We start from the raw sequence: 12,054 nt of genomic DNA on the forward strand, positions 1-12,054 counted from the left end.
GGGGGCCTGGCTGTGCTCCAAGAAGGTTAGTACAGCCCCTTGGGCTCCTTACCAGGCTGATTTACATATATATAAAATAATTTTTTACACTTAATAAAACCACTCAGATATGAGACAGGTATATTGCGGACATGCTAGCGGCGATCTAGCCGTGCATGTCTGCATCTATATAGGGTAAAAAGAGGTAACAGAATCCCTTTAAGTGTGCACGTAAGTGTTTCTGGTGTAGTAAAGTTGTGCTATATGCTCTGAGTCTGTATTTCTCTACCCCTCTCTCCTTCATGCCGTTTCAAAGAAACACTAAATACAATTCTGCTGCTGCTTCTCCCTTTTCCTTGTGTTCTGATTACTGCATTGCTGTTTTGCATTGCAACATTTTCATATGGGATATGTTGCATGTGTTCATATTATACTGAATTATGGGAAAACTGTAATGACATACAGTATACATTGCTTTATATACAACACTGCTTTGCATTAAATACATGAGCTCCATTTTTAAAACTACATTATGTATATTAGTACACATTTATTTAATTGACACTTACTTGCCCCCAAGATCCAACATGCCAATAAGCACATTCCTGAAGCTCACAAGACATGACAGACTCAGGTTTGAGGTCTGGATTACAATAATCATCTTTCATATGTTCATCGTTCATTATGCACGCTACATGTCGACGTCTCATGCCTTTTCCACATGTCACAAGACACTAATGAAAAAGGGACAGTGCCAAAAACAGTGTTTAATGCAGCAGTTTCCAGAGTCCAGAGAATAGACGTTGACTTTTTTATCAGTTACTACGTTTCAGGGTAGAGATAAAAACACTTTTAGGCATCTGCACTGCAGCCGGGAGAAGCAGAATATAACAAATAACTGAACTAAATGGGGCAGATGTAATAATATTGTCTAAAATAAAGATAGCATAAAATTAGAGGAGACAGTTAGAAGAAAAGCCAATTTTATCACAGTGCCACACGCTGCGGGACACATTTGATGCATTTTTTTTATTTATAAACTTCATACATATAAACAAAAGAATCTAATTTCAAATGCAAATTTTATATATTCCCTCCCCTTCCCGAGATCCCTGAACCTCCCAGCATTTCCTCTCTCTCTTACTCTCCCTTCTTCACTTATTATGATAATACCAATTTATAACAAATCTGGACATATTGCTCCCAGCAGTTCCATAACCTCCTGTGGATGTTTAATTTGTTTTTGTTTTTAATAAAACCCACCTTATCTATCATCTGCTCTTTAGCCTTCTCCATTCCCTGTGGTAGGTCTTCCAAAATACACATGGGTAGAGAAGGTTCCAGTTTGCAATTATAAATATTCCCAAACATATCAGCTAAATTTAGCCAAAATGGTTGGATCTATGGACATCGCCACCACATGTGTGTGCTGTCAGTTTTCTCAGAATTACATCTAGGACAAGTTCCTGGGGTATTAGTGGATAATTTATGAAGCCATCTAGGATTTACATATAATTAAACATTTGATGCATTTTTAACAACATGTTAGACACCTTTCTTTGAAGGATAACTGTCATATTTTTTTTTATTTGCTAGTTATTAGAGCTAGGCATGTATACCTGAGTTAGTCTGTCAGTGATTGTCAAAAGATCTGCAATTACCTTATAATAACAGCTTTCATTAATGTCCTCTGTCCCTTCCCACTGCTCCCTTAACCACTTCAGCCCCGCTAGGTGAAACCCCCTTCATGACCAGGCCACTTTTTACACTTCGGCACTACACTAATTTCACCGTTTATCGCTCGGTCATGCAACTTACCACCCAAATGAATTTTACCTCCTTTTCTTCTCACTAATGGAGCTTTCATTTGGTGGTATTTTATTGCTGCTGACATTTTTACTTTTTTTGTTATTAATCAAAATGTAACGATTTTTTTGCAAAAAAATGACATTTTTCACTTTCAGCTGTGAAATTTTGAAAAAAAAACGACATCCATATATAAATTTTTCGCTAAATTTATAGTTCTACATGTCTTTGATAAAAAAAAAATGTTTGGGCAAAAAAAAAATGGTTTGGGTAAAAGTTATAGCATTTACAAACTATGGTACAAAAATGTGAATTTCCGCTTTTTGAAACGGCTCTGATTTTCTGAGCACCTGTCATGTTTCCTGAGGTTCTACAATGCCCAAACAGTAGAAAAACCCCACAAATGACCCCATTTCGGAAAGTAGACACCCTAAGGTATTCGCTGATGGGCATAGTGAGTTCATAGAACTTTTTATTTTTTGTCACAAGTTAGCGGAAAATGATGATGATTTATTTTTTTTATTTTTTTCTTACAAAGTCTCATATTCCACTAACTTGCGACAAAAAATAAAAAATTCTAGGAACTCACCATGCCCCTCACAGAATACCTTGGGGTGTCTTCTTTCCAAAATGGGGTCACTTGTGGGGTAGTTATACTGCCCTGGCAATTTAGGGGCCCAAATGTGTGAGAAGAACTTTGCAATCAAAATGTGTAAGAAATGACCGGTGAAATCCGAAAGGTGCACTTTGGAATATGCGCCCCTTTGCCCACCTTGGCAGCAAAAAAGTGTCACACATGTGGTATCGCCGTACTCAGGAGAAGTTGGGGAATGTGTTTTGGGGTGTCATTTTACATATACCCATGCTGGGTGAGAGAAATATCTTGGCAAAAGACAACTTTTCCCATTTTTTTATACAAAGTTGGCATTTGACCAAGATATTTTTCTCACCCAGCATGGGTATATGTAAAATGACACCCCAAAACACATTGCCCAACTTCTCCTGAGTACGGCGATACCAGATGTGTCACACTTTTTTGCTGCCAAGGTGGGCAAAGGGGCACATATTCCAAAGTGCACCTTTCGGATTTTGCAGGGCATTTTTTACACATTTTGATTGCAAAGTTCTTCTCACACATTTGGGCCCCTAAATTGCCAGGGCAGTATAACTACGCCACAAGTGACCCCATTTTGGAAAGAAGACACCCTAAGGTATTCCGTGAGGGGCACTGCGAGTTCCTAGAATTTTTTATTTTTTGTCACAAGTTAGCGGAAAATGATGATTTTTTTTTTTTTCTCTTTTTTCCTTACAAAGTCTCATATTCCACTAACTTGCGACAAAAAATAAAAAATTCTAGGAACTCGCCATGCCCCTCACGGAATACCTTGGGGTGTCTTCTTTCCAAAATGGGGTCACTTGTGGCGTAGTTATACTGCCCTGGCAATTTAGGGGCCCAAATGTGTGAGAAGTACTTTGCAATCAAAATCTGTAAAAAATGACCGGTGAAATCCGAAAGGTGCACTTTGGAATATGTGCCCCTTTGCCCACCTTGGCATCAAAAAAGTGTCACACATCTGGTATCGCCGTACTCAGGAGAAGTTGGGGAATGTGTTTTGGGCTGTCATTTTACATATACCCATGCTGGGTGAGAGAAATATCTTGGCAAAAGACAACTTTTCCAATTTTTTTATACAAAGTTGGCATTTGACCAAGATATTTTTCTCACCCAGCATGGGTATATGTAAAATGACACCCCAAAACACATTGCCCAACTTCTCCTGAGTACGGCGATACCAGAGGTGTCACACTTTTTTGCTGCCAAGGTGGGCAAAGGGGCACATATTCCAAAGTGCACCTTTCGGATTTTGCAGGGCATTTTTTACACATTTTGATTGCAAGGTACTTCTCACACATTTGGGCCCCTAAATTGCCAGGGCAGTATAACTACCCCACAAGTGACCCCATTTTGGAAAGAAGACACCCCAAGGTATTCCGTGAGGGGCATGGCGAGTTCCTAGAATTTTTTATTTTTTGTCGCAAGTTAGTGGAATATGAGACTTTGTAAGGAAAAAAGAAAAAAAAAGAAAAATCAGCATTTTCCGCTAAATTGTGACAAAAAATAAAAAATTCTAGGAACTCGCCGTGCCCCCCACGGAATACCTTGGGGTGTCTTCTTTCCAAAATGGGGTCACTTGTGGCATAGTTATACTGCCCTGGCAATTTAGGGGCCCAAATGTGTAAGAAGTACCTTGAAATCAAAATGTGTAAAAAATGGCCTGCGAAATCTGAAAGGTGCCCCTTTGCCCACCTTGGCTGCAAAAAAGTGTGACACATCTGGTATCGCCGTACTCAGGAGAAGTTGGGGAATGTGTTTTGGGGGGTCATTTTACATATAACCATGCTGGGTGAGAGAAATATCTTGGCAAAAGACAACTTTTCCCATTTTTTTATACAAAGTTGGCATTTGACCAAGATATTTTTCTCACCCAGCATGGGTATATGTAAAATGACACCCCAAAACACATTCCCCAACTTCTCCTGAGTACGGCAATACCAGATGTGTCACACTTTTTTGCAGCCTAGATGCGCAAAGGGGCCCAAATTCCTTTTAGGAGGGCATTTTTAGACATTTGGATCCCAGACTTCTTCTCATGCTTTAGGGCCCCTAAAAATCCAGGGCAGTATAAATACCCCACATGTGACCCCACTTTGGAAAGAAGACACCCCGAGGTATTCAATGAGGGGCATGGCGAGTTCCTAGAATTTTTTTTTTTTTTGCATAAGTTAGCGGATATTGATTTTTTTTTGTTTTTTTTCTCACAAAGTCTCACTTTCCGCTAACTTAGGACAAAAATTTCAATCTTTCATGGACTCAATATGCCCCTCACGGAATACCTTGGGGTGTCTTCTTTCCGAAATGGGGTCACATGTGGGGTATTTATACTGCCCTGGCTTTTTAGGGGCCCTAAAGCGTGAGAAGAAGTCTGGAATATAAATGTCTAAAAATGTTTACGCATTTGGATTCCGTGAGGGGTACGGTGCGTCCATGTGAGATTTTATTTTTTGACACAAGTTAGTGGAATATGAGACTTTGTAAGAAAAAACGAAAACAAAAACAGACAAAAAATTTCCACTAACTTGTGCCAAAAAAAATGGCTGAATGGAGCCTTACCAGGGGGGGAGTGATCAATGACAGGGGGGTGATCAATGACAGGGGGGTGATCACCCATATAGACTCCCTGATCACCCCCCTGTCATTGATCACCCCCCCTGTAAGGCTCCATTCAGACATCCGCATGATTTTTTACGGATCCATGGATACATGTATCGGATCCACAGAACGCATGCGGACGTCTGAATGGAGCCTTACAGGGGGGTTATCAATGACAGGGGGTGATCAGGGTAATCAGGGTGATCACCCCCCTGTCACTGATCACCCCCCCTGTAAGGCTCCATTCAGACATCCGCATGATTTTTTACGGATCCATGGATACATGTATCGGATCCACAGAACGCATGCGGACGTCTGAATGGAGCCTTACAAGGGGGTTATCAATGACAGGGGGTGATCAGGGTAATCAGGGTGATCACCCCCCTGTCACTGATCACCCCCCCTGTAAGGCTCCATTCAGACATCCGCATGATTTTTTACGGATCCATGGATACATGGATCGGATCCACAGAACGCATGCGGACGTCTGAATGGAGCCTTACAGGGGGGTTATCAATGACAGGCGGGTGATCAGGGTAATCAGGGTGATCACCCCCCTGTCACTGATCACCCCCCCTGTAAGGCTCCATTCAGACATCCGCATGATTTTTTACGGATCCATGGATACATGGATCGGATCCACAGAACGCATGCGGACGTCTGAATGGAGCCTTACAGGGGGGTTATCAATGACAGGGGGTGATCAGGGTAATCAGGGTGATCACCCCCCTGTCACTGATCACCCCCCCTGTAAGGCTCCATTCAGACATCCGCATGATTTTTTACGGATCCATGGATACATGGATCGGATCCACAGAACGCATGCGGACGTCTGAATGGAGCCTTACAGGGGGGTTATCAATGACAGGGGGTAATCAGGGTGATCACCCCCCTGTCACTGATCACCCCCCCCTGTAAGGCTCCATTCAGACGTCCGCATGATTTTTACGGATCCATGGATACATGGATCGGATCCGTAAAAATCATGCGGACGTCTGAATGGAGCCTGACAGGGGGGTTATCAATGACAGGGGGTGATCAGGGTAATCAGGGTGATCACCCCCCTGTCACTGATCACCCCCCCTGTAAGGCTCCATTCAGACGTCCGCATGATTTTTACGGATCCATGGATACATGGATCGGATCCGTAAAAATCATGCGGACGTCTGAATGGAGCCTTACAGGGGGGGTGATCAGTGACAGGGGGGTGATCAATGACAGGGGGTGATCAGGGAGTGTATATGGGTGATCACCCGCCTGTCATTGATCACCCCCCTGTAAGGCTCCATTCAGACTTCCGCATGATTTTTACGGATCCATGGATACATGGATCGGATCCGTAAAAATCATGCGGACGTCTGAACGGAGCCTGACAGGGGGGTGATCAATGACAAGGCGGTGATCAATGACAGGGGGGTGATCAGGGAGTTTATATGGGGTGATCATGGGTGATCAGGGGTTTATAAGGGGTTAATAAGTGACGGGGGGGTGGGGTGTAGTGTAGTGTGGTGTTTGGTGCGACTGTACTGACCTACCTGAGTCCTCTGGTGGTCGATCCAAACAAAAGGGACCACCAGAGGACCAGGTAGGAGGTATATTAGACGCTGTTATGAAAACAGCGTCTAATATACCTGTTAGGGGTTAAAAAATTCGGATCTCCAGCCTGCCAGCGAGCGATCGCCGCTGGCAGGCTGGAGATCCACTCGCTTACCTTCAGTTCCTGTGAGCGCGCGCGCCTGTGTGCGCGCGTTCACAGGAAATCTCGCGTATCGCGAGATGACGCGTATATGCGTGACTGTGCGCAGCCCTGCCACCTCCGGAACGCACATGTGCGTTAGGGGGTCCGGAGGTGGTTAAAAGACCGTTACTAGGGCTTGTCTGTCTCTGGCTAAGAAGAAGACAGGAAGACAGAGGGGCGGTCCTTCACACTGCATGGCTGCATTAGGCTTCAGAGTGAGGAGGCGTGTCTCTCAGTAATCCAATCTGATTGGCTGGCAGGGAGCTGCTGGCTACAGAAAGTGTGTATGGGAAGTGAGGGAAAGCAGTTTTGGCCTCAGAGAACTGGCAGAGGAGCCATCTTGAGAAGGTCCTCAAATTGTAAATGTTTAAACAGCCGTAACTAAGGGAAAAACTCAAGGAAAACAGTGGTATGTGAAGAAACTAAGATTGCTTTATGCATAATGCTGCTGCAGCAGTAACCTATACTAAAATTGATTTTTTGATGAAAACAGTTACCCTTTAACTAAAATTACCGCTTGGTTGGCTTTATTTTGTGCCAAAATTGTGGCACGTGTTTTTACTAAATCCGGTGCACCATTCAAGATGTAATAATGAAGATCCCATTCATAGAATTATAGTAAGCAACTGAAAAAGGTTTCTGGACATGTCACCACCTAGATGGGATATTATCGAAGTGTATACACTAATCATGGTGTAAACAGAGTAAAATCTCATAAAGTAACTCATAAAGCATATTTTCCCTGGACAAATCGGTGTAACTGAAAAAAACAAAATGAGTAAATTGAGTTGATATATTTAATTTTACAACTGCAATTTACCTCGCTCCACTCACTAATAGTCCACACAGGGCAAGCATGTTCATTGCAGCTCTGGGTCACTACTCTTTGTTCTTCACTGCATTCACTATCAGCCAAACGATGACCAAAGTTGTTTATGCAATAAGCTTCTCTTGTCTGCATTCCTCTTCCACAAGTCCTGGTGCACTGTCATTTACACAGAGAAAAATTGTCATATATTTATATTAACCTCATCAGTGACAAAATATTGAAGCATTTTCACTAATATAATCTTGGAAATATTGAAAATATAATGCGTTTTGTGCGGATCTGTCTTGTATCTGCACAGACTGATCCGCACAAATAATGCAAACACTTGTATCCGTTAATAACGGATCCGTTTGCATTATTCATTCAAAAAAAAGTCTAAGTCAAAACGGATCCGTCTTGACTTACATTGAAAGTCAATGGGGGACGGATCCGTTTTCAATTGCACCATATTGTGTCAGTGAAAAACGGATCCCTCCCCATTGACTTACATTGTAAGTCTAGATGGATCCGTTAGGCTCCGCATAGTCAGATGACTAGCAGCTTAACTGATCCATTTTGGGCCGCTTGTGAGAGCCCTGAAGCGGATCTCACAAGCGGACCCAGAAACGCCAGTGTGAAAGTAGCCATAAAGGGATTTTTTGGGAGTACTAAGGTGCTTGTGTAGTTGCTTAACTTATGTACTGTACATCTTTCCCATGCTTTTTTCAATTTGGACTCTCCTGACCTGTGTTTATGTAAACAAATCCCTCTGGTTTCTATCCTGTACGTAGCACTTCCTGTTGCTGTATCCAACCAAACCCATGATGCACTTCACCTCTCAGCCACAGATCCAGCACAGCTCCAACACCCAGCTAGTCTATAGCTCCTCAACAGCGATAGTTACATAGTCACAGCCCCTGTTGCTGCTTTGACACATCCATAGACATAACATCAAAGAAAATAGGAAAGAGATGTATGAATATGGACATGTGACCACAACTCAGAACGGGAGATAAATATATTACAAAATACAGCTACCTTCATAAATGATTATTTCAAAGGATACTGATGCAAACTGGAAAAGTTTTTAATGACCAAGCATTCCAAGAGCCATACATTTTATTTTATTTTATCTGTCAATTTAGGGCTCTTTCACACTTGCATTGTCTGGTTCCGTCGTGTACTCCATTTGCCGGAATTACACGTCGGATCCGGAAAAACGCAAGTGAACTGAAAGCATTTGAAGACGGATCAGTCTTCAAAATGCGTTCAGTGTTACTATGGCAGCCAGGACGCTATTAAAGTCCTGGTTGCCATAGTAGTAGTGGGGAGCGGGGGAGCAGTATACTTACCGTCCGTGCGGCTCCCGGGGCGCTCCAGAATGACGTCAGAGCGCCCCATGCGCATGGATGACGTGTCCATGCGATCACATCATCCATGCGCGTGGGGCGCCCTGACGTCACTCTGAAGCGCCCCGGGAGCCGCACGGACGGTAAGTATGCTGCTCCCCCGCTCCCCACTACACTTTACCAGGGCTGCCAGGACTTTAGCGTCCCGGCAGCCATGGTAACCATTCAGAAAAAGCTAAACATCGGATCCGGTAATGCACCGAAACAACGTTTAGCTGAAGGCCGGATCCGGATTAATGCCTTTCAATGGGCATTAATTCCGGATCCGGCTTTGCGGCAAGTGTTCAGGATTTTTGGCTGGAGCAAAAAGCACAGCATGCTGCAGTTTTTTCTCCGGCCAAAAAACGTCCCGGTCCGGAACTGAAGACATCCTGAGGCATCCTGAACGGATTTCTCTCCATTCAGAATGCATTGGGATAAAACTGATCAGGATTCTTCCGGCATAGAGCCCCGACGACGGAACTCTATGCCGGAACAGAACAACGCAAGTGTAAAAGAGCCCTTAGCTGTATGAGGGTTCCTTCTTTTTTGGGGTATATAAAATATATTGCATATATTTTATTAACTTCTCGTAGGAGTGGAAGTGGAGCTGACAGAGTAGGATATTGGTGTCACTAAAATGGTGTGTCTCCCCCAGGGAAACATGGGTGAGAAAGAAAAGTCTGGGTTTGACAGACGATTGGGCTGCTAATGAGGCTTAATTAGAGATCAGGTAAATATGGACTAAGCCCTTCTAACGGGGCTCCCAATCTGAGGAAGAAGCAGGCTGTGCCAAGGCGTGTGGGAGCCAGGACCTCACCAGATGTATGGTATGAATTATGACCTGTGTTCTGGGGAACTGGGTGGTAGACCAAGGTTCTATTAGTGCTAGATGGCCTATGTTTTAATTTGTATCCTGTATTGGAAATGTACAAAAGATTGCTGTGGAAAGTACACTATCTTTCTGTGACAAGAGATAAAGCTGGTTGCGGCCAGTTTGTATCCAGATCTACGGTGTTGCAGTGGCTTCTTGAGGTCTGCCAACCAGCTAAATGGAGAAGATGGTGATTCCAGGGAGCTAAGAGACCCACAAGTTGTTACAAGGGATGGAAAAAGAACAGCGATTCTGCCATTGTTTTGATATTTGTTTTATTTTATAAATAACATCATAAAAGTATTCCCTTAGTTGATTTGTTATGGCAATACAAAATATAAATATTTTTGCATGTTTGACTACTTTTTCACAATAAAAACAACGTTAACCCATTTCGGACCTCCATTGTACAGGCATTAAACATGGCGTCCACTCGCGAGTGCAGCAGGTGCCATAACCGCCAGGTTTCTGCAGTTTTAAACAGCAGAGGCCTGGGGCAAATGTCTGCGATAATGCCGATCGCAGATATTTAACCCCTCAGATGGTAGACCATTATTAGACTCATAGCTACAATGGAAATTCATTAGTATAGAAATTAACATTAAATGACTACATACCCTAACATTAACTTATATGTACCCTAATATATGCAGTAACCCCTTGAGGACGCAGCCTAGTTTGGTAAATAATGTGTCCATAATTTATTACATTTCCGCATTTCAAAAGCTGTAACTTTTTTAATTCTTCCATTGACATAGCCATATGAGTTCATGTTTTAGGGCAAATTGTATTTAATAATTCCAACATTTTAAGATGGGTGACAGAGTGAAAAATAAAGCAATTCTAGATTGATGTTTTTCATTTTTATAGTGTTCACTGTGTGGTAAAAATGATATTGACTTCATTGTCTGGAGATACCAAATTTCTGTGTTTTTTGTACATTTAAAAATTGAAAGGCAATTTTGGGGGAAAAAAAAGTTTGCATTGAATCACCATATCTTGACACCCCAAATATTTTATTTTTCAACTGATGGAAGTGTGTGAGGGCTCATTTTTTTGTTTGTCAGTCTGTAGGTTTTATATTAATAACATATTGGGATACATGTGATTAACTGTTTGGGGGGTGTTCACTGTGCGGGTTAAATAATTGAATAATTTAATAGACTGGGTCATTATGGACATGGCAATACCAATCATGCTAATAAATAAAATATATATTTACAGTGCATCACCAAGCACAGTGCCAAGTGTTGGTTGGAGTAATGTAAAGCATGCCACCATTGGACTTTTGAGCAGTGGAAACATGTTCTGTAGAGTGATGAATAACTCTTCTCTATCTGGCAGTCTGATAGAGGAGTCTGGGTTAGAATGTTACCTGTTTGACTGCATTGTGCCAACTGTAAAGTTTAAAAGAGGCGGGATAATGCTATGAGGTTGTTTTTCAGGGGTTGACCTTTTAAAACTTTAATATTATTTATATTTTTTTAAATTGTGCTCAGTAATTCTAAGTTGGTACAGAGTATGGGAGTAGTAGTGGCCCTGATGAGATGTTGTGTCAATGTGTTCTGACTAAGGCCGTTGCTCCCTGTGGATCATTGCATTTGAAGAATCAGGTCAGAAGTAAACAGATACAGTAAAAGTCACTTTTATTATGGCCCGGTGGTTGTTCTAGGTGATAGGTGTCTGAGCCATAGTCCCTCACCTGTAGCAATGCCTAAAGCTGTGATTTCACTGATCACTCTCCTGTCTAGGCACACAGGAGCTTCTTGGAAGCAGTGTTCTTGATTCTAATAATCTCTCTGGAGTGAGTCTCTCAGGAGAATTTAGTAACAAACTCTAGGAGTAGGAGGAGCTCTGGCATGTGCTTCCTATCTCCTCATTATCTAATCAGTAATTCCTCCTCCTGGCAGGAAGCAGGACCAGCCCACTCCTACCAAGAGGGGAGGAACAGGGTGGTTAGCCCTGTTCCTGCTAGCCACTACCAACCATACCTTCTCTTGCTGGAACATATGGCCTAAACATGTGAAAATACACAACATAATGCATAAGAATACATTCGCAGATACCCCCAGGTCTGAGGTACAGTACTGCATACATCTGGCAAGCCTGGTGGCCTTCAGAAAGCTATCGGCTGCCATGACAACTACTCAGCACCCTGTGATTGTGTTTGCTGTGTGCCGATAATACAGCTAGCAGCTACGAGTTGATATACAGCTGGCACCTGCAAGCACTGGGGAAGGCACAGCTCCA

General features: G+C 42.7%; 1 protein-coding gene across 2 annotated transcripts in view; it reads right to left on the reverse strand.

The window, feature by feature from the left end:
• Positions 1-12,054, reverse strand: part of ADAMTS20 (ADAM metallopeptidase with thrombospondin type 1 motif 20) — a 252,346-nt gene that overhangs the window by 112,144 nt on the left and 128,148 nt on the right. For both annotated transcript variants that reach the window (XM_044280361.1, XM_044280362.1), the window contains exons 21-22: positions 7,555-7,719; positions 549-713 (exon numbers count right to left, since the gene is read on the reverse strand). In XM_044280361.1, the coding sequence (XP_044136296.1) occupies positions 549-713; positions 7,555-7,719 (330 nt within the window). The remainder of the gene's footprint in view (positions 1-548; positions 714-7,554; positions 7,720-12,054) is intronic.

The sequence above is a fragment of the Bufo gargarizans genome, chromosome 2 (genome assembly GCF_014858855.1).
Source record: "Bufo gargarizans isolate SCDJY-AF-19 chromosome 2, ASM1485885v1, whole genome shotgun sequence".
NCBI classification, from domain to species: domain Eukaryota; kingdom Metazoa; phylum Chordata; class Amphibia; order Anura; family Bufonidae; genus Bufo; species Bufo gargarizans.